Source organism: Heteronotia binoei, chromosome 7 (assembly GCF_032191835.1).
Source record: "Heteronotia binoei isolate CCM8104 ecotype False Entrance Well chromosome 7, APGP_CSIRO_Hbin_v1, whole genome shotgun sequence".
Lineage (NCBI taxonomy): Eukaryota > Metazoa > Chordata > Lepidosauria > Squamata > Gekkonidae > Heteronotia > Heteronotia binoei.
In genome coordinates, this window is record NC_083229.1 from 37,265,312 (window position 1) to 37,289,055 (window position 23,744).

At 43.5% G+C, this 23,744-nt stretch overlaps 1 protein-coding gene across 2 annotated transcripts in view; it reads right to left on the reverse strand.

The window, feature by feature from the left end:
* GRHL2 (grainyhead like transcription factor 2) overlaps positions 1 to 23,744 on the reverse strand; it is a 127,508-nt gene that overhangs the window by 28,948 nt on the left and 74,816 nt on the right. For both annotated transcript variants that reach the window (XM_060243423.1, XM_060243424.1), the window contains exons 9-11: positions 11,643 to 11,801; positions 360 to 447; positions 124 to 260 (exon numbers count right to left, since the gene is read on the reverse strand). In XM_060243423.1, coding sequence (XP_060099406.1) covers positions 124 to 260; positions 360 to 447; positions 11,643 to 11,801 — 384 coding nt within the window. The remainder of the gene's footprint in view (positions 1 to 123; positions 261 to 359; positions 448 to 11,642; positions 11,802 to 23,744) is intronic.

Sequence of the window (23,744 nt, forward strand, 5' to 3'; positions counted from 1 at the left end):
GGGTGGGCCCATCTGCCTCTGAACTTCCTACGATGTATCAGTGCTGCAGATGCAAACAGAAACAATCCACCCAAAGAAGCCTGCCTGGATTTTCAGGCACTTGGGCTTTTAGCCACTTCTTACCTGCCCAGTCCTTTGTAGATTCCCAAAGTGAACATCCGGTATGAAAAGAACAGGCTGGGAATCCAGGTCAGTCATTGTTTTGAAGTAGGTGATGTCACTCTTCTTCTGGAGAGGGACAGCAGCGAGTTTCCCTTCAGCTGTTCATGGGAATCAGAGAGCAAAATGAGCATTCATGGATAATAAACACAGCTAAGCACAACAGAGAATGGAGTCTGGGGTGGGGGACTCTGCCTTACCATTGCTGCACGGGGGTTGTGATAGTTGGCCTTTCACTTTCTTCCTGTTTTGCTTCCTCTCTTCATCTCGAATCTTCCTCTCAGCACCCTGTCATGAGAAAGGAGCTCTTATGGCAAATGCAGCAACAGTGCATGGAACAGGGAGGAAACCCTCACAGTTGCCCAGTCTGAAGCACTCCGAAGACTTGCACACTGTCCATTTCTTCTCATCCCCTTCCTCACATAACTCCCCCCCGTTCATTTGCAAAAACTATCAAGAGTGTAAATAGTGTTGCCAACCTTTTGGAGGAGGGGGACTGGAGATCTCCCAGAATTACAAGTCATCTCCAGAGTATAGCGATCAGTTCCCCTGGAGAAAATGGCAGCTTTGAAGGGTAGACTAGAGGGAATTATACTCCAATAAGAAGAAGAGGAGAAAAGGAGATTGGATTTATACCCCACCCTTCACTTGGTGTCTCAGAGTGGCTTACAATCTCCTTTCCCCTCCCCTCCCCTCCCCACAACAGATACCCTGTCATGTAGGTGGAGCTGAGAGAGATCTGACAGAAACTGCTCTTGAGAACAGTTCTGTGTGAACTTGTGATTGACTCAAGGTCACTCCGCAGGTGCATGTTGAGGAGTGGGGAATTAAACCCGGTTCTCCCAGCTAAGAGTCCATGCTCTTAACCATGCTCTCCCATCCCCCAAATCTGCCCTCTCCAGGTTTCACCCCCCAAATCTCCAGGAATTTCCCAACCTGGAGTTGGTAAACCTATGTACAAACCTCTTTTTAACCATTATTCAACATGAAGTTTGAGCTAACTATGGTTAACTGAAATCACTGGACCCTGGCAGCTGGGCAGCTGAGATTACAGTAATCGGCTGGATCCAGATTAAATTTTCTCAGGATAGAATGGAAATTTCCTGTCTCTGCCCTTCTACTGTATTCCAATGACCTCCCATCCAATGGGTATGAATAAAGCATACCAATGTTTCCAACTTAACATATAGGCACTGGGGCCATGGCCAGCACTGAGGCATATGGGGCAGTGCCCCCTATCAAATTTGCTGTACCCCAGCCTCCTCAGTGCTGCATTGCCTCTGAATGCTCAGACAGCCCTGGCAACTCTGCAAACCCACCACCCGCTCTCCTCTGCCTCCTCCACAGGTCTTCACCACCCTGCCTGAGGTTCACCCTCCTGCAGCATCTGGCCTCTCACCTCGGGGTCAGAGCCACTGAAGGCTGCCCTGTGCAGCACCCAAGCCATCCCCAAGTCAGGTCCCCCATTGCAGGCAGCATCCATGGAGGGAAGAGGAGGGCAAGTGTGGCTGGCACTGATCAGCTGGCTGCCGGGGCTGGGGGGTGGCAGAGCAGGCCATGGGGGGACTGTGCACTTGTGTGCTTTCTGCCCCTTGTGCTGCCCTACCAAGGGGAGGCAGAAGTGCACACAAGCAGCCTGGAGGCATCTTGTGACCTGAGGATGGCCTGGCCCAGGGTAAGGAGCTTGAGGAAGACTGGGGTGAGGAGCTGAATTAAAATCATTAAATTAAATTTGCACTCCCTGGAAAAAAAAATTCCTAGCTATGGGGCCAGTAGGCAGTATCCTGGTTCTTAATTTTCTTTATTTTTTAAAAAAATATTGCATCTGTTTTCTAGGTTATGAAACAATCCATCCTTTAATCACTTCAAATTAATCTCAATCTGAGCTAACCAACAGTTTCTTGAATGAGGCCTTTTGTGGTTTTCAGGTGGTTGGGACCCAAGAAACCTGCAGGGCTAGATCCATTCACTCCACTCACTTTTATGGGACATGATTGGGCTATATGTTTTTGTCTACAGGTAGAAATGAGAGAATGAAGAGGTAAGGCTGACAATCATTTATTATTTTTGTATTGCTTTTATGTGGGGAAAAACCCCTCTATTAACTTTTGTTTTGCTCAACAACTTTTTGTGGCCAAGCTCGTATTTCACATGTTTCTGACTTCCCCAATCTCCTATTCAGAAACAGGGAAACTAGAACAAACCAGGCAGAAACACAAAAGCTTCAGGAACACAGTCAAATTCTCAGCCTTTTAGTCCTAGTTCCATCTCCTCCACGTGTACTTGCATGATGAAGCTCATGGGATGAAGCTCAACCGATGCTAGCAACAGAAAGATGAAAGTAGAACACAGAAAGCTACAAACTTGCATATGATTTTTTAAGACTTAGATGAGACCTCATTTGGCATATTATGTGAAGTTCTGGTCACTGTACCTCAAATAGGATACTGCATGGCTGGAGAAAGTACAGAACAGAAGAGGGCAACCAAAATGCTTAAGGCGTTGGAGTGGATTTTCTATGGGGAAAGGATAAAGTGTTTGAGACTTTTCACGAATACAGAATAAGAAGAACTTTTCCTCTTCTCTCATAGCATTAGCACTTGGGGACACCCAATGAAGACTGTGGGTGACAGATTTAGGAAAGACAAAGGGGGTACTTCTTTACTCAATGAGTAATCAAATTGTGGAATTCACAGCCAGTGAATTAGTGATGGCCACAAGCATGGATGGATTAAACAGATTAATGTTGGATAGGTCCATTAGCCTGGTGAGTAATGGGATGGGAACCTCCAGTGACCCTCTGGTTAACAGAAAGAACACCAGGGCAAGGCCTTGGCATCTATGCACTGCCACCCAGCTTTAAGACTAGTACAGGTTGGAAATCAAAGCAAAACAACATTAGCAGTGTCTGACCATTGTGGCGTCCTGGGTTGTAGCTTAAAAATTCTAGCCAAAATCAGGCTCATATATTAACGTTTTACAGTGCAACCCTGTGTAGTGTTAACTCCAGGCTAAGCCCACTAAAATCAATGGGCATAGCCTTGAGTAACTCAGTGTAGGATTGCACAGTAAGTTCCCCATCCCACTGCAGAATTGAACCCGCAACGTTCTCCTAGTTTCATGCAAAAGCCTCTATTAAACAGTGATCTAATTCTGACAGGTATCCCTCCTGCCTTGCACTTTGCATTAATATTTAAAAGTCGATGAACAGTGAGTAAACAAGCATGTCGCCCTTCTTGATTAAGTACCATTTTATTGTTTCTTTGCATGAGTAGAAAGTGGAGCATAAATTCATGGGAAGCCATGCATTATTTTGAAGATTTTATGGGTATAAGATGCTAATAATAGGGGGTCACAGTGTGCTTCTAAAGAGCAGAGGCTCTTTCTTGCTGTGTGGCTGAACCTTTGAATGTTAATATCGGTCACGCTCCGCTAGTCCTCTGAGCATTATCTTAATCATTTTGGGCCCCAGCATGGGAATGCTGAAAACCATTTTTGCATGACGCTCATAAGCACACACGCTGGTCACAGCAGTTTTCCTTTTCTTGTTTTAAACTATCACCTGGAATTGCTATGCATCCAGACTGTAGAGAGGCTATTATTTATACTGACAGTGCAGTCCTACACAGAACTAGAGCATTCTGAACTCACTGAAATCAAACAGTAGAGTAATTTGGCATAGGGTTACATTGAGAATATATCAAATATCTGGTTTACTTGCACTCAGAAGCATTGCTCCCTCTAAGCTGAGTTAGTGTGAGCTAGCTCACAGTTTTTTAGCCTCTGCTCACGCATTTTTGTCTTTGCTTAGAAAGGATGGCCCCAGAGCAAACTAATTTATGCTGTAGCCAAATTGCTTGCTCACAACTTTAATGACATTAGCTCACAAAGTAGTGTTTTTGCTCACAAGACTCCACAGCTTAGACTCTACTGTGGAATCTTGTGAGCAAAAACACTACTTTGTGAACTAATGTCATTAAAGTTGTGAGCAAGCAGGGAACATTGCTCAGAAGGATACAAACAGGATCTGGAAGTCTTGCCCTTGTGACCAACTTGGTATCTGCCATTATATCCTACACATCCCATTCAATGCCCACACACCACAAGGTCCTATTTTTATCACGCCTATTAGCATTTTCACTACTGCCATTTTTAAAGGACTGCATTATGAACATGGCCAGAAAGACAAGAAGACAAGAGCAACTAGGATAAGCCTGGTAAACACTGACAGTGCAGCCTTAAGCAGAGTTGCACCCTCCTACACCTTCTGACTTCAGCAGACTTTGGGACTGTACTTAGGGCTTTATCTCTGGGGCTGCAATGTGAAGGGGGCCTCCACTCTGAGGCGCTGGAGAGATGCTGCTGGTCAGAGCAGGCAGGACTGATCCTGACAGAACCCACTGCTGTGATTCAAGAGAAGGCCACTTCTGTAGATCACATGAAATTGCTGCCACATGGAAACAGGCGTGATGGTGCTGCTAGCACATTGCCACACTGACTAAGGTAAGGCCAAAGTAATTGGAGTATGGACATTAAAGAATTCAGGAGGATAAACAGCTGGAGGTACATGAGTTCCCAAATCTGTTAGTATGGCATAATTCACACGTAGTCTTCCCATTTTATGTTTTTCTAAAGCAGCCTCCCAGACTACAATCTCCAAAGGAAGGTGGATGTGCAAGGAAAGGCCATCTTCACCTTCTTCTCTCTGCTGGTTTTCACTCACCTGGTTGTACTGCATGGGGGGAAGGGAATGGAAGAGAAATAGATACTCATATCTTGCACAGAGGGCCAAAAGGAGCTTGGAGAGAATGATTTGGAGAAGTCAGAGCAGTGTAGTCATTAGAGTGTTGGACTAGGACTTGAAGAACCTGGGCTCAATATCCCCACTCAGCTGTGAAGCTTACTAGTAAGCTTTGGGCCTACTCTTAGTCAAATCTACCTCACAGAATTGTTTAGGGGGGAAAATGGAGATTAGAACTGTCCTAGGAGGAACAGCAGCATAAAAATGTGACAGATGTGGGAGGAAACAGCAGAGAGGGGAAAGGCTGAGAGGTGAGATAGCAGCACATCTTACTCAGCTTATACCCAGAATTAAACTTTGTTGGTCTTAAATGTTTCACTGGATACAAACTTCGTTCTGTTGCTTCAGACCAACCATGGCTACCCACCTGAGTCTACCAAATAGGGAAAGAGGAAGACACAATGGGAACGAAGCAAAAGCCATATCCTGAAAATCAGATAGTTCTTTTCAAAAATTGCCCACACATAATAGCTTGTGTTGAACCATTTAATGCATATTTCCAGTCACCGTTCTGTTGTCCAGGTTCAAAATTAATCTCAGCATTGCCAGAGATTCACACACTCCATTTACCTGTACCAGGAACACTGAGCAGGGTCAGCGGGGCAGCAGGCGCACACAGAGGTGCTTGGAGCCTGGCTCCAAGTGCTTCTGCTGCTGCACCACCCCGGCACCCCTTCCCTGCAAGTGAACGGTGAGGCAGAGGAGGGTGGCAGAGAGGAGGGCAGCAAGGGTGAGATGCAGTGGCAGGGAAGCCAGGTAGTGCCCTAGGTGGCCACCAACCTGGCCTACTGGGATGTGCCGGCCCTGGAACTAACATTAGGCATGGAACACTCTGGGGCTGTTCAGACACACAGTATAACCAGTTTTCACTGCTGTTTCATACTGGATTAAAAGTGGCTGATCAGACAGCAACATCTGCCTCCCAGTATTAACTCATAGTATCCCCCCCCCAATCCTTCTCGGAACAGGAGTATTTTGTTACCTGCTCCATTGTGGTGTTTTCTGAGTTCTCGGGTTTCACCTCGTAGTTTCCCCATCTGGATAGTTCTCGACCAACTTCCAGATGTCTGAAGGCTGTCCTGGAGCAAAAGGTGCCTCAGACATCCAGTTTATGGTCACCATTTTTTTTTTACTACTTAGCGATATGCGCATAACTGCATAACCACCTAATGTTTTAACCTATGCGCATGTGCGCATAAAGGTGGAGAAAAAAAGAACTGCATGGCGCCGTCGTGTGGACGGCAGAAGATGGTTTCACCAAAGAGTGGTTCGAATTGCAGTATGGCAGTCTGATTGATAATATCTGGAACAAAGATATTTGGAACAGAACCGGGTCAGTTTAACACGGACTCAACACACTGTGTGAACAGGGCCTCTGAGTTCTTAAATGTTCTCTGCTCCACTTGTCAACACAGGAGGGAGAGAGGGATCGCTGTATTATGAGAAGAAATGCTAGAGTTGTTTTGAAGAACACTGCATATCTACTATTTTAGACAGAACAATCTAAGTGATAAAACTACCCCCTACACACACCACTAATTCTAGCCTGCTCCCTGAAATAAATTCACATTAAACTGACTGGGTATTCTGGCAGCAGTTTCCTTGACAACCTAGTTAATGCTATTTAAGGCATGAAAAAAATTCTATCATATTAAGATAATAAGGAATAAACGTTCTCTGGAGGGTGAAAGGGCACTGAGGGTGGTTGGATGTTAACAGCGAGAAGAAGCAGACCTCAGTGTCTGCCAAGCACCTGTCTAATGTGGCAGAATCACTGCCAACTGCAGAGTCAAGCGTGGCAGCACCTGTTTTGCAAATAGATTGTGCACTTGTTTTCAAAACTTACCTCTATACACCTATGCATATTTCTCACTCACATACACAGACACGCTTCTTCAAGTTTATATTCTTTAATAAAACAGACCTGATTCTCATGCTACACCACTAGATGGAGCAAGAGGTCTTACAGAGGTGTAAGAGATATGGCCAGAGTGTGCCACCTAGGGTTACCAGGTCTGTGTTGGAAAATACCTGGAGACTTTGGGGGTGGGTCTGGGAGAGGGTGGGGTTTGGGGAGGAGATGGGCCTCAGCAGAGTCCACCCTTCAAAGCAGCCATTTTCTCCAAGGGAGCTGATCTCTGCCAGCTGGAGATAAGATGTAAAAGTGGGAGATCTCCAGGCCCCACCTGGAGGTTGGTGACCCTGGCAGTGTGCCATTAGGCCCTGCTCTCCCCTGCTCTCCCCTGCTGCCTCCCATCTGCAATCCAGGTTAATATAATTCAATTGCCTCAAGAAAGTCTGCTTGGAGCCTCATCCCTTCAGGATGTTTGTTTCTTAGCAACCAGCTACTGCTTCCAGGGCTCCAGCCAACCCACTCATCTGTTGCTGCAGCCTTGACTTAGCCTGGACACCTCTCACATGGCAGCCAACCAACCACTTAGGGTTGCCAGTTCTGTATTGGGAAATACCTGGAAATTTTGGGGATAGAGCCTGGGGATGATGGGGTTTGGGGAGGGTATAATGACACAAAGTCTACCCTCCAGAGCAATTTTCTCCAGGGGAACTGATCTTGATCAGCTGGAGATTAATTATAATACCAGGGCATCTCCAGGTGCCACCTGAAGGTTGGTAACCCTATGACCAGCATAGGGCACTGACGCATTCTGTATCAGGATCTTTCCTTTGCCTCCATAGCTGAGAAATGCAGAAGGATCAGGACTGGTTCAGTTGGCAGTTTGGAAATACTGTAGAATTAAGGAGCAATGAATTCATTTATGGGCGCTTCACTGTTCATGCAACATAATGCATGTTCTATACATGCATATCCAGGGATGCGAGGTCGACAATTTTTGTGCACTTTTTGTATGCTTCTAATTAAAAGGTATTTGCACTGCTCTTATGATAGACCTGGTGCTCTGCTGGAATTCTTGCTCTCCTGCCCAATGAACTTTGCAAACTTCAAGGTACAGGGGAAGAAATATAGAATATACTAGGATTAATGCAATACTAATTCACATCTGTTTACTGTGTTATGATCTTGATAATGGATAAACATATGGAGCAGAGGTCCATCAGTGGCTATTAGCCACAGCGTATTGTTGGAACTTTCTGTCTGGGGCAGTGATGCTCTGTATTCTTGGTGCTTGAGGGGGCACAGTGGGAGGGCTTCTAGTGTCCTGGCCCCACTGGTAGACCTCATGATGGTGCCTGGGGTTTTTTGGCCACTGTGTGATGCAGAGTGTTGAACTGGATGGACTACTGGCCTGATCCAACATGGCTTCTCTTATGTCCTTATCTTAGTTTAAAGAAGAATTGGGGACCCTGAGGACTAGAGATGTGTTGGAGTGGGTATACAGGGAATTATGTGATTGACTGACTCCATAAAGGAAGCTATAATACATTGAGTTCAACACAACAGAAGCCATGAACATTAGCAAGAAACTGCTACTTCTGTGAAAGAACCGCTAGGCTACGCTGACCCATGGCCATTCGTTCGCAGGACCTGAGTAAGACAGTTAATTCATCAGGTCACCATAAGTCAGAAGCAACTTGATGGCAATTAACAAAAACACACACATTCCAGGAGCTGATTCACATGACACAAAGACCTTGTGGCCAACCCAGGGACTTTATATCGCACATGCACCAGGAATTGCATCCCCTCCCCCTACCGCATGGGGGGTATATTTTGATAATGATATGCATGAAGGAACTTTAGCTTTCTCCAACCCATGCCATGTTTGTGAACAGAAATAACCCTGGCGAGCTTCTAAGAAACTTATGTATAATGAAGGCTGTACTAAATTTCCTAACCAAGGAAATTTCAGCTCCCTGAGCCTGTTTCGGTTTGCAGAAACAGTGGGAAGTAGAACCTGAAGCCCCCTTGAAGTCCATGCATGCTGCAGTCACAATAGGAGTATGGCCCCATGCACCTGGGAGGTTTGGAACTCCTGGTACAAGTGTGATGCAAAGTCTTTGTGGAGGACTTCTGTGTTTTGCACCTCTTGCTGCCTACACCTAACTATGTTTACTTACAGGTGACTTGCACTGAGTTCAAGGGGACTCACTTCCAAGTAACATATGAAGCTGCTTTATACTGAGTCTGGCTGGTGATCCATCTAGCTTAGTCTTAGCTACTTGGACTGGCAGTAGCTCTCTAGCATCTCAGGCAGAGAAAAGTCTTTCCCAGCATCTGTTACCACCTGATACCCTTTAAGTGGAAATGTCAAGGACTCGATCTGGGAATTTCTCCACACCAAGCATGGTGCCATTTCAATTTCAATATAGTAAATATTAGAATATGCTCTTTCTCATGGCAGTGTCTACCAGTCCAGACACTATTTATCTCTGAGAAGCTGAACCCCAAAGCAGAAAGAAATGGACTTCGAATGAGTGTTCATTACTGTTAATGCTTGGAGAGCACTGCCAAGGGCACTCATGGTCTACAACTGCACATTTTAAAAATTCTTGTGATAAATTATATTTTGCAGCAATATTCTTTGCAGCAGTGCAGCTCACAAAAACACCCTGCCTTGACCCCTAGTGGACAGCATGAGCTACAGGTATAAATAATGATGGGTCACAAAATACGTTCCAGGTAGAAATAATCCCTGACCGCTGGTTGCCTCCAGGCCAACACGAGTGACTATATATCCCATCCCAAGTCTCCCTGAGACATCCAGACTTGATAAGGGTAACATTTTGCTACCCTTGTACTCTTTTCTCCTACTTTTAAGATGGTTTTGATTAGATGGGTCAACACTCATTTCCTGCTCCCCATCCATGAAATAAGAAGCATGAATAAGACAGAGAGCTGTCCTCTATAGGTTACCCTTGATGAAGCCCATGCTCTTAAGATCCTTCCGCCCCCCTCTTCCACTCATTACTTTTGAAAAACCAGCAAACGGGAAAAAAGCAGCATGTACTCATCCCTTTGATATTTGCTAAGCTTTTAAAAGGTTCCTGTATCTTCAGATCTCTGCGAATATTTGACCTAAAAAAATTACCATTATAGCACTCAAGATTCACAACTTGCAACATTTTTATTTTAAAAATGGGTTGCTGATCATAGATAGTATTTGTTTTGTTTTTTTGTCTACACAGCTCCCCAATCTGTTTGGTTGATGCACACAAAAGCGAGACCCTAGATGTAAAATGAGAAAGATCTGGGGTTTTTAAAAAAATGGGTTGTTAACCACAGCTGGTATTTCTCTTGACAATTCCATAATCTGTTTAGTTGCCTCGAAGCAAAGGGATGCTTTAGAAAATAAGTGGGAAGATCAAGGGGGGAAATTCCAATATTCTCTAAACTTTTTCTTCCACTGTTCGCCCATTTGTCCCTAGTCCCCACTATTGCATCTCATAAACTCTTGGTTGCTTAGCAACCAGAAAGATGGCAATTTCCTTTTCTTATGAGTACATAAAAGGGCTGCCTGATTTCTTGTGAGTACAGTAAAAGAACTGAATGGGGAGCTCTCAAAAGTGGCATCTGATTGTCCTGTGGCCTCCACAAGTTCCCATGGGTAGAACGTCCCTTCTAATGAGAGCTATTTCAAAGTTGAGATTCAAAATGTCAGCCATCTTTTGATAATACAAAAGTGATGCATTTCTTTGATGTAATGGAAATACCAGATGCCTTAAAATACATAAACTATAATTTAAATTCTATGCAATATTTTAAATTTATGCTCACCTGTCTCCAAAGAAATGTTAAAGGAAATATACACAATAAAATAACCCCGTTATATGGCTTATGCATCATTTTTGCCTTTGGTTTTATCCACTGGAAGAAAGATCATCATGCATCATGCTCAAAAACCAGCAAATGTACTGCAAAATGTTCAGAAATGTTTCACTTTCTTTAAAAAAGCACTGTTCTTTAAGATCTACACCATCACCAGCTTGGGAAATAGACCACTGTGAAATTCTGTTCCTAAACTGGTTGGAACTGATGGCTTGGATCCAGCCAGTTTTTTCACACAATCTCACCTAATTAATCCATACCCCATACCACTAGCCTTTTCATACAGGTCGCATGATCCTCAGCAGAGCTCTTTTGGTAACCTGGACCTCCACCATTATGAATTACACGGAAGTAGATTTAATATGCAAAAAGCAATGCCTCTCTCTTTTTCCATGATGCCCGAAATTCCTGTCATAACATTCTACCAAACATGGAAATGTAAAGCATCATCACCATTACCAAAAGCTACTCCCTCCATTATCTTGTCCCTCTTTTTCTTTTCTTGTATAGCAGTCCTCTCCTTCTTTATTTTGGTCCTCAGGAACCAGTTACTCTTCAAATTCTTAATTTTGCTTCCTCCTTTTTTTCATTAGCTGATCCTTCCTGCCAGGATTCACCATTCTCTGATATCTGGATAGCACCCTTCCCGTTAATCTGAACAGACAAGCAACCTGCGGCTCCAGAGCCAAATGTAGCTAAGGTATGGCTCTTTTGAAAGGAAAATGAAATGTTTATATAGTCTGGCTTTGTAATTATGAAAGGTTGCTGACTCCTGCTCTTCTGTTTAAAGGGTGTTCAACACCCACTGGTCCTCTTTGATTTTTCCTGAAATCCCTTTTTCTTCCCACTCCTGAGCCCAAGGCGTTCTGGTTTTAATTTGATTGCTATGGCCACTACACAAGCTTTTTAGTACTTAGCAAATAAGTGACCATCATCTACCTTGTCACAGAAAACTTTGATTTGGCAGAAGGCACGGTGGATGGGCTTGTTGCTGCGGTTGTTGTAGCTGTATGTATCAATCTGGATCATCAAAGGAAGCCCTTTCACTCCTTTCTGAGAAGAGAAGTCTGTGCTCAGGCAGTTCACCGTGATGAAAATCTGATTCAGAGAAAAAGAAGTTAGAATGGCCACTGGTACAGACACAGCTTTTCCCTTCTACAAACAGCATTCTGAGAAGTTCAGCCTCTAATGAATATTTATGCATTCATCTATAGCACCGCTGGAGAAATTTATGCCTGCAAAATGCAAAGAAGTTGAAGTTACCAAATTAATCATCATTTCATTTTAGAGTTTTACATCAATGTAAATCAATCTGACAAAATCACCACTGCTCATCCACTTAGCTGATCTGACTGTCTGCTACCATTTGATGCATCACAATCAGTAAGAAAGTTACTAGACACATGACCAAAATTGGCTAATTAGTTCAACATGTGAAATTCAGTTTTCCTCTCTTTTTCTTGGTCCTCCAAATCACAGTCCACACTTGGCTACATTTCATTTCTACGCAACCCCTGAAAGTACAGTGATCCTATTCAAGACTAAATTCTAAGCCAGGGGTGGCCAAATTGTGGCTTGGGAGGCACATGTAGCTCTTTCAAACACATTGTGTGGCTCTCGAAGCCCCCCCCCCCATTGACTGGCTTGGAAAATGCACTTAAAGTTGCTTTCTTTCAATCTCTCCCCCATTTATTTGCCTTCCTCCTTTCCTGTCTTCTGGCTTTCAAACATCTGATGTTCATGTCTAGTGGCTCTCAAACATCTGATGTTTATTCCAGTGTTTGTTTTTTAAAAAGTCCAGCGGCAGCTCATTTGAATATTAAGCCACACCGCCTAGCCTGGGAGCATGTGGCTGCCACATGGTGGGTCGCACCAGCCAAAGCCCTGATTTATTCTATATGGTTCTTACATTAAGCAAGTTTGGCCACCCCCTGTTTAGGCCTTGCTTGATTCCTTGCTCGATTCCTTGACCCACACACCCCCAAACCTTTCTTGACTGTCTACTTCCTGCCTGTGAACAGAACACAGTACACCCTTCTTTTTCAGTTCTTTATCTCTACCAGTGTTTCCTTAGACGGCTTTCCACTCACCATGAACTTTGTCAAGTTGCCTTCTCTATTGCCAGTTTTCCTAGCGCTCGCGTCTTCCTTCCCACAGCATGTAGAGCTCCCCTGACCCTATCTCACAACAGTATGTACTCCTTTCTCACTTTAAGAATTCTCCGGCTCCCTCTCCATCATTAGCACCTTTGCTCAGTTCTGTGTCTCCTCCATTTTCATACTCAAGCTCCCCCCTAAAATGATTCTCTTAGGACCCTCTCTTTCTCAATGTTTCATTAATTGTGCACCACTTTCTGCCTTTGGGCTGCCAACTTCCTCCTAGTTCCAGGCTTGTCTCAAAAAACTGCTCCTGTCTTTGCACTTGTTGGAGGTTTAAATCCTAACCATATGGACAGTTTCCCCTCTCTCTTGGAAAGTGAATGGCACACATTCAGACAGTTTGTCTACTGAGTATTTCCTATATTTATAGCTCCCATCAGCTATTTTTCATCAGAGAATTCACTGCCCCAACAGCAATACAATATAGATACAAAGTTTTTCACTGCTGAATAAGGTAATCAAAATATATTTTGAGTGGTCTTCTGAATTTCATTTATTTACTTGGACCATTTATAAACTCTACCTCTTTAACAGTGTGAGGTGGCTTACTAATTTAAATAACATTATGTAACATCCAAACTTCCTCCCCAAATTAATTATAAAACCAAAAGCTAGAAAAAGTACAGATGAGGACAACCAAGATGATTAGAGGATTAGGGTATCTTCCCCATGAGTAAAAGCTGAAGAGTCTGGGACTTTTCAGTTTAGAAAAGAGATGACCAAGGTGGGACATGATAGAGGTTTATAAAATTGTACATGGGTTAGAGACAGCTGACAGAGAAATTTTTCTTCCTCTCTCAAAATACTAGAACTCAAAGGTATCCAATGAAGCTGATGTTTAGGACAGATGAGAGGAAATACTACTTTACACAGAGAGTGATTAAAGTGTGGAATTTGCTGCCAGAGGATGTAGTGATAGCCACAGGAATTAACAGTTTTAAAAGGGGATTAGATAGATTTACTAGCCATGGTGACTGAGGGGAACATCCATATTCAGAGGCACTAAACCTCTGAATCCCAGATCAGGAAGCAACATCAGGGGAAGGTCTTGCCCTCTAGATCCTGTTATTGGCTGTCCAGAGGAACTGATTAGCCACTGTGTGAGACAGGATGCTAGACTAGATGAACTAGTGGTATGTTCTTATGAAGCAGCAACAAGAAACAGCTGCAGTTAAAAGATAGGCTTCCTGAATCACAATTAGAAGTCAGTTTGAAATGACTCTGCTGGAACCTTCCAGAGCTTCTGAGCTACCACAGAAAGGACCTGTTCTGTCCTATTGTTGACTGAATATACATGGATGGTGGTAGCCTAAAAGTGGCCCTACCCACTGATCTCAACTGGTTGTCTGAATTTCTCTTGCGAAGAAGCCTGATCTTGACAATCATCTATGGGCAGGTGATATTATCCACAGGAGTTTGTGAGGATTCTGTCTTACTAATGAAGGAAAACATTCTTATTGCTTGTAATATTTGTAATATCTATCCCCTTTATTTTTCACTTTGTTAGATCTGAATGCTGCAGCAAAATTTATTTATTTATTTATTACTTTCAATTTATATCCCAACCTCTCCGCAAGCGGACTCAGGGCGGCTCACAACATCATACAATACAATCAGTCCAATAAAACATATAAAACCATAATTTACTTATTTCAGTTTTAAAACCATTCTATGGCGCTGCTTCAGTACAATATAAGCGATATTGGATTCTCGACTGTGATCACCAGCATTCTATAAGATGTCCGGTGGAAGCCCTTTTTCAATCAACAGCAAAAGCCTGTTTAAACAATTCGGTCTTACAGGCCCTGCGGAACGCAGACAAATCCCACAGGGCCCTTATGGCATCTGGAAGGGTGTTCCAAAGTTCTGGTGCTGCCACCAAAAAAGCCCTAGATCTCGTTACACACAACCTGGCTTCTTTTGGCCCAGAGGCGGACAACAGCTTTTTTGTCCCTGATCGCAGTGCTCTCTGGGGGATATATGGGGAAAGGCGGTCCCGTAGATAGACAGGTCCCTGGCCATAAAGGGCTTTAAAGGTTAATACCAACACCTTGAAGCGAACTCGGAACACAACAGGCAACCAGTGCAGCTCCCTCAGCACTGGCTGAATGTGCTCCCATCGTGGCAGCCCCATTAACAGCCATGCCGCACCATTCTGCACTAGTTGTGGTCTCCGGGTTAGCATCGAGGGTAGCCCCATGTAGAGAGCATTACAGTGATCTATTCTTGAGGTGACCGTAGCATAGATTACCGTCGCTAAGTCGTTGCGCTCCAGGTAAGGGGCCAGCTGCCGCACTTGCCAAAGATGAAAAAAGGCAGATCTAACAGTGGCTGCTACCTGGGCCTCCATTGTAAGGGAGGACTCAAGAAGCATGCCTAAGCTCTTGACCTTAAGGGCCGGTATCAGTGGTACCCCGTCAAGGGCCGGCAGCTGGATCTCTCCCCCCGGACCGCCTCGACCTAGGTAGAGAGCCTCCGTCTTCGTCGGATTCAATTTCAGCCGACTCAGTCTGAGCCAAGAAGCCACGGCTTGTAGCGCCAGGTCTAGATTTTCCAGGGTACAGTCAGACTGGCCGCCCATCAATAGATAGAGCTGGGTGTCATCCGCGTATTGATGGCAACCCAGTCCGTACCTCCTGACAATCTGGGCAAGGGGGCGCATATAGATATTAAATAGCATCGGGGATAGGACTGCTCCCTGCGGCACCCCACAACTAAGAGAGTGTCTCTGGGATGCTTCCTCCCCTATCACCACCCTTTGTCCCTGATCTTGGAGAAAAGAGGTCAGCCACTGTAAGACAGATCCCTGAATCCCCACATCGGCAAGGCGGCTAGTCAGTAGCTGATGGTCAACTGTATCAAAAGCGGCTGACAGATCTAATAACAACAGCACCGCAGAGCCGCCCTGATCCAGATGACGCATGAGGTCATCTATGAGAGCGACCAGAACTGTCTCCATCCCGTGACCTGGCCGGAAGCCGGACTGGAATGGATCCAGTGTGGAAGTGTCCTCCAGGAATCCCTGCAGCTGAATTGCCACCGCCCACTCTTACCCAAAAAGGGAAGGTTTGACACCGGTCGATAGTTTGCCAATATGGCTGGGTCTGCTGATGGGTTTTTTTAAGAGGGGACGGACCACTGCCTCTTTAAGAGGTGTGGGAAAGATCCCTTCAATCAGGGACCTGTTGATGATGCCCTGTAGTGGTTCATGCAGCCACGTCTGGCTAGCCTTTATTAGCCAAGACGGGCACGGCTCCAACCTACAGGTCGTAGGACGCACAGCTGCAAGGATCCTGTCGACTTCCTCCAGACTGAGTGGACTGAAAGAGTCCAGAATTGGACTAGAAGACGTGCTCAGTGCCCCAAGTTCCTCTACTGTATTAATTATGGCGGGTAAGTCGTGTTGGAGCGACGAGACCTTATCTGCGAAAAAGCTCGCAAAAGCCTCACAGCCTATTTCCAATTCTCTAATATTTTGTTTGCCCTGCGGCAATTCTGTTAATGACTGAATTATACTAAACAATTGTGCTGGGCGCGAGGTCGCAGATGCGATTCTGGACGCAAAGTGGTCCTTCTTTGCAGTCCGAACAGCCATCTCATAGGTCCGCATAAATGACCTATATGATGTTCTCGTAGCTTCGTCACGAGCGTGGTGCCATTGTCTCTCTAGTCGTCTTAATCGTCGCTTCATTGATCACAACTCTGGGGTATACCACGGAGCGGATCGTGATCGAGGATGAAGAGGACGTCGGGGAGCGATTTCGTCGATGGCCTCGGAGAGCCGGTCATTCCAGGTCTCCACTAGCTCATCCAACGATAAACACATATTAGTAAATTCTAGTAAATTTCTTTATATAGAACCTTTATATGCCACCTTCCCTGAGGACACATTTAGATAGTTCATAAAGTAAAACATAGTAAAATAATGAATCATAAAAATAATTAAAATTAACAAGCCATTAAAAACCATCAACCATTAAAAACCCAGCCATTAAAAATGTAGAATGAGCACATGACTCTGTTGTTACATAGTTGTTACAGTACTAACATAAATATTGTTAATGTACAAATATTTAAACATAAAACACAGATAAGGCATAAATAAAGTAGTATTAAAAATACAATTAATTAATAACAACCTAAGATACACATAAAACATAAATCAGTGAACCATTCCTGTTAGCCCAATAGAACAGAAAATGTCTACCCTACCATCTCATCAAGCAATGCCAGCCTATGAAGTCTTCCTTCTGTCAGAGAAAAAGCCACCTAACTTGGAGAAAAGCTCCTTAAACTGGAGGATGGCTCCAAGAAGGATGGTTGGATCCACCTCAGTATTTCCATAACTGCAGTCACGGTAATGTGCTCTATCCTGTTCATATCCCAGAAAAGAGCAATAATAGCATGACATGGAGAGTTTAGCAATTTAATCTGATTACAGAATTTGATATCATGGTCCAATATTTTACAATGGAGCTGGCAGTTTGTTTGCTCGATTAAGCTAATGGTACAGTGGCATTTCTGTACTTGATGGTATCTTAGTGTTGTGCTTACAACAAACACAGTTGAACTTTAACTGATATAGGAGGAGAGAGGCTGGAAGAGTTCTACTTTAATCTGATTTGGAAACTGATAGCACTTCCTGTTTTAATATACAGAAAAACCTATCCCTCCATGCTAGAATTGCCAAGATGCAGGTGGTAGCTGGAGATCTCCTGAGATTGTGAACATATGAAGCTGCCTTATACTGAATCAGAACTTTGGTCCATTAAAGTCAGTATTGTCTTCTCAGACTGGCAGCGGCTCTCCAGGGTCTCAAGCTGAGGTTTTTCACACCTATTTTCCTGGATCCTTTTTTGGAGATGCCAGGGATTGAATCTGGGACCTTCTGCTTCCCAAGCAGATGCTCTACCACTGAGCCACCGTCCCTCCCCCCCAGAGAATAGTTCACTAGGAGGAAATGGCTGCAATGGTGGACTCTATAGCATTGTACCCCATTGAAGTCTTTCCCCTCCCCTCCCCAAACCCTCCCCTTCTCAGGCTACTTCTCCAAAATTCCCAGTTACTTCCCAATACCAGTTTATTAGATTTAGATTTATATCCTGACCTCCCCACCAAGCAGGCTCAAGGTGGGGAAGGTGGGATATAAATCGAAATAAAACACCATATAAATAGTTAATAATTCATGCCACTATGAAGTAGGAAAAAGCTGAGAGCATCTTCTCAATTTTTAAGAAAATTCTTCATTCCCATTCAGAAGCTGCACTGGAATGGCCAAATGGCTGCATTGGAAGGTGGCATTGTACCCCCCATTGCATTCCCCAAACCTTGCTCTCCTCAGGCTCCACCTCAAGAATCTTGAGATACTTCCCGGTGTAGCATCATTTCCATCCTATCAACATTTACTTCCAGTTGGGCCTCGGGAGTGGCACAATTGCTGCCTGGTACCCATGAGAGTGCTCCTTCACCACAACTAATGTGATGCAGTGGTCACTGTTGCATGTGGACTGAGAAGATTTCAGTGATGATAGCGTAGAGATAGGCCTGTAGTCACAGGGGGGAGGCCAGGGGGCACGGCCCCTCCACCCAACCCCCCCTTCCTCCTGTATGGCCCCTCCTTTTCTCACCACTCATTTCGCACCACCACTCTCCCTGGCCTCTTCCCATCCCGTTCCTGCCTCCCCTAGTCTGCCCGCAGCCTCATTTTCACTGCTGCCACTCTCCCCGGGCTCTTCCCTGCCTCCCCCAGTTCCCCAAGAGCGTGAGAGTGAATGAGCTGGGGTCGGGCAGCTGGTCGCTGAAAAAAGCAGCCAAGCCTCCACAGCCCCCTCACCCAAAATTTAAAGCCCTGGGCCCCCCACCCAAAAATTTCTGGCTATGGGGCTGCGTAGGGATTATTAATAAGTGAGGCAGTACTGATTTTCTTTTGCTTCTTAACAGGTTTCAACATTATTTTGTTAAAGTTCACTGTTAGCTGCCTCAAGTTTCTTCAAAAAGACAACATTCTTTAACTAAGTTACTTAATTTAAATTCCTTTTCAGATATTAAGGTTCTTGGATACATCTCAGCAAGTTGGTTATTTTCAAGTCTAAGCTACCTCATGCAGTTGCAGAGTTATAAGACAATCCTATGTGCATCATCTTTAAAAGGCTTGCAAGTACAGGATACAAATATGTTTGATGAAAATCACAAGCAGATACTGTGCAGATGAAAAAATGGGGCTAAGAGAGTACCGAAAGAAAGAAAGGAAGGCGGCATTGTATTGCTCAGTCTTGTCAGATCTCGGAATCTAAGTAGGGTCAGTACTTGGAAGGGAGACCACAAAGGAAGACTCTGCAGAGGAAGGCAATGGCAAACCACCCCTGCTTCCCACTTGCCTTGAAAGGCCTTTGCTGGGGTCACTATAAGTCAGCTACAACTTGATGGCACTTTATGCACACACAAGAGTACAAATTTTGGAGCATTAGATGAGGCATTTCTGGAATCAGCTTTTTATCAGCCAAGTTGCTTGGTCAGCCAAGTAAACAGTTGAGGTGAACTAACATTAGCAACCTATCTGTTTCCATAAAAATAACTGTGTCAGTCTATCAGAGCAAAACCCTTGAAGAACTTTTCTATGTATTATACTACAAGCTTCTCTGGGCCAGAGTTGTCAGCTGTATGAAGGGCAGTACAGTCCTAAGCAGATCTACTCAGAATCCTCCTCAGTTCTTCAAATCTATTCAATGGGACTTACTACCAGGAGTGTTCTTCAGCTTGCACTGGGGGTCATCTAAGTGGGCATATACCCTGAGAATGGATAGGGGTTTTTTTTAAAGGAAACCAAATGGCTAAACAATGTAAGAGGTATTTCTGATCATTGCGCTGAATGTAAATGAATAAAAACCCAATGAAATGAATGTCAAATTTTTACAGCGATACAGGAAGAATTCATCTTGATACAGGTGCATAAAACTAAGGAGCTCCACATAGAATCAGAGCGTTTTATTTACACATGTTTCTCTAGGTCAGGGATGTCCAAACTGCAGCTCAAGAGCCACATGTGGCTCTTTCACACATATTGTGTGGCTCTTGAAATCTCCACCACCCTATTAGCTGGCTTGGAGAAGGCATTTGTCTCTTTAAATCACTTTTCTGAGCCAAGCCAGCTGGCTGCTTGGAGAATGCATTTAAAGTTACTTTCTTTCCACCTCTTCCTCCCCCATCTATCTGCTTCCCTTCCTTCCTAGCAGCTCTCAGAACATCTGATGTTTATGTCTTGTGGCTCTCAAACACCTTACATTTATTCTATGTGGCTCTTATATTAAGCAAGTTTGGCCACCCCTGCTCTAGGTGATGCCCACTAATTCAACAGAAGACTTTTTGTCCAAATAATGTCTTCTATATGGTCTTTCATTTCCATATGCATGTTTTCTGGAAACTAGAGGGTGAGGGTTTTGTGAGCATGTAAATCAGCCAGTTTATGTACATGTAAATTTCCCCAAATTTAGCACAAATCAATGGTCCCCTACACTGTGATCACAGTTTCTTATATTTCTGTAGAACCCACTGTTCATCTCCAAGTAGCATAAAATACAGGTACCCATGGATGTAGGATATAAGCATTGGTCCATCAAATAATTTGAAAGCGGCATGGTCTGAAACTTAAATCTAAGGGACATTATCAAGAAGAGAATCCAAGTAAGAAACCATTAATTAGCTACTCTGAGGTTGGGAAGGGAAGGATACAAATTGGCTAAATAAACTCAATTGCACCAACATAATCTTGAAAGTGATTCAGGGAAAGGATAATTTAATGAGGCTAACAGACTATCATTTTACAAGATTGATTGTCCCCATTTTGACACCTTAATACACTGCATTCCTTAATCAATAATTGTGAGCTCCCGACACATGCACACACAAAGGTGAATGTTGTCATCACTGTATTGAAATGCTGTGTTATTTTGCATCGTACAGGGAGGTGACTGGATTAGAATTAAAGGTGATCAATGGCATTTAGAAAGCTTTCATGCCTGAGTACCCCCTCCTATTAGTCTCCTTTGAAACAACAGGGCAAACATTTAAATTGAAAAAGCAATTTACAACAATGGCTCTACAGCTATAAAACTTGAATGCATTTTTAATTTTCATTAGCTTCATAGTTAGGATGACAGCAACACTGGATGTATTTGCTGCTCTAAAACAAATTGCCGGTCGTCAGTTATTTGGATGCTCAGGAGTCTTTCAGTGATGTCTCAGAGTATCCTTTGTTTTCATAGAGGGCTTTTAAAAAAAACTTCTGCATTCTGTGCCACATGCTACAGTGATGGATACTCTGGAATGAGAGGTTGGTGGGAAGGCAAGAAAGAACACAAATGAGAAGGCATCAAGCTGCTCTCTCATATGATCCTCAAAAAATGCTAAAAAATGAATGAAAGGTGAATGAAACTCAGGTTGCAAGAATGTGACCCTTAAATAATTACATGTCCCAAAACAAATGACTTATTCCTTTTGTTCGACAAAAATGAAATCTATTCTCATAATTGTTTTTACCTACAGAGAAATGCAATTTACTGGTGCACAGGGGAGAAACAGTAGGGCAATGCCATTATTAGAATGAATGAAGTAGCCTTATACTGAATCAGACCACTGGTCCACCAAGGTCAGTATTGTCTGCTCAGACTGCCAGCAGCTCTTCAGAGTCTCAGGTAGAATCTTTTGAATCACCTACTACCTGGCCCTTTTTAAAACCAGAGATGCTAGGGACTGATCCTGGGACCTTCTGCATGCAAAGCAGAATGCTCTACTACTAAGCCACAGCCCTTCCCAAAATCAACTGAAACATCAGAAAGCAATAAGCAAGCTTTTTGGTTGCTTAGAAATTTCCATCAGGATGGATGTTAAGCAAAATAAGAAAAAGAAGGAAGAAAAGAAAGAAGGAAGTTGGATGTAATGGAAAGACCAAGACTGCAGATTTTAAGAGTCTTAAAATAGAGCAGAGTTGCTGTGATGCATATTTGATTTGATTTGATTAGCCCACACAGAGCTCAGGAATGATCTCAGTTTGCACCAACCCATGGCTACTAGGACACAGATTTCTCTTCAAAAGCAGCTTTCTCTTCAAAAATATAAAAACCAGCAGTAATTCAGATCTGCCTCCAGTGCTGATTGAAACACACTGCCCTTCTAAGACAGCCAACAAAAAGTTAGTAGTCCTTATGTTAGCAAACTTGAAGATTATAACGTTGACTGAAAATTTCCAGAAGGATAGCAGCCCCCTCCCCCCACCGAACCTTTTCCAGGAGGCTGTCTAGAAACACAGGGTAGCTACTGAAAAAGCCTGAGACCAGAGCTTAACTTAAACAAATCACATCATGAAACAAAAACTAACTGTATACAAAATCTTACAAATGCTTATTTAAATCCTATTATCAAAAATATGTGTCAATTCATAACGCTAATAATGCATCAAAACAATTTAGTCACCAATCTAAGAATAACAAACAAAAGTAGCTTGAATATCCCAAAAATCTGCATGAAATTTCATCAACAGTTTGTTAACGTTACTTTACTTGATATACTGTTCAGAGTACTTTGTAACTTTAAGAGTGTTGAACCTAACACATAGGGTTTGCCAATCCCCAGGTGGGAGCAGGGGATCCCCTGGTTTGGATACCCTCCCCCCACTTCAGGGTCGTCAGAAAGCGGGGGGGGGGGAGGGGAGGGAAATGTCTGCTGGGAACTCTTATTATTCCCTATGGAGATTTATTCCCATAGAAAATAATGGAGAATTGATCCGCGGGTATCTGGGGCTCTGGGGGGGCTGCATTTTGGGGTAGAGGCACCAAATTTTCAGTACAGCATCTAGTGCCTCTCCCCAAAATATCCCCCAAGTTTCAAAAAGATTGGACCAGGGGGTCCAATTCTATGAGCCCCAAAAGAAGGTGCCCCTATCCTTCATTATTTCCTATGGAAGAAAGGCATTGAAAATGTGTGCGGTCCCTTTAAATGTGATGGCCAGAACTCCCTTTGGAGTTCAATTATGCTTGTCACAGCCTTGATCTTGGCTCCACCCCAATGTCTTCTGGCTCCACCCCAAAACTCTCCTGGCTCCACCCCAAAGTCCCCAGATATTTCTTAAATTGGACTTGGCAACCCTACTAACACATTACACCTGAGACCAATTTGTGAGAAGGTATTTAAAAGCATGTAACATAGAATCAGTGAGTGTAATTTTTTGAAATGATTATATAGCATGGCAGTGATATAGAAAAGAAGACGCAGGGTTCTGAATTGTCACAAATACCTAGAACACTTCAGGAGATTACAGTGAGGGTGAGAGAGATATAAATAAAAATAATAGTTTTGTCCTACTGATTTAATGAGATATGTCTGTTAAAATAACCAATGTTGTATAATCATTCAGTGTTTTATAATCAATGTTGTACAATCATGACTACTGCTTTCGAATCTGATCGATATTTTTGTGGTGATGATTTTTTTAAGTGATTCATTTTAGTGTTGTTTTAATGTTTTAAGTCGCCCTGAGCAGGGATAGGGTGAGGTATAAATTGAAAAATTATATTACATTAAGAGGACAGATTTTGATTGCTTTGGTATCAATTTTAGATGGCACAAAAGAAACTTAACCAGTGGTTAGAAATTACAAGATCCTTGAGAAAGAACATTGCTGGTTCAAAACAGACTGGACAACACCAGCTTTCCATCGGACAATCATAATTCTGACTGGATATTGGGTCAGATGAGGTTTCAGCTGGACTTTAGAAAATGCTATAACACTGATGACATCCAAAATACTGTGAATTATGCTAACATAGTGACTAGTTCACTAAGAAGTGTTGATGAAAGTTCAAGCAGATTTTTGGGATATTCAAGCTAC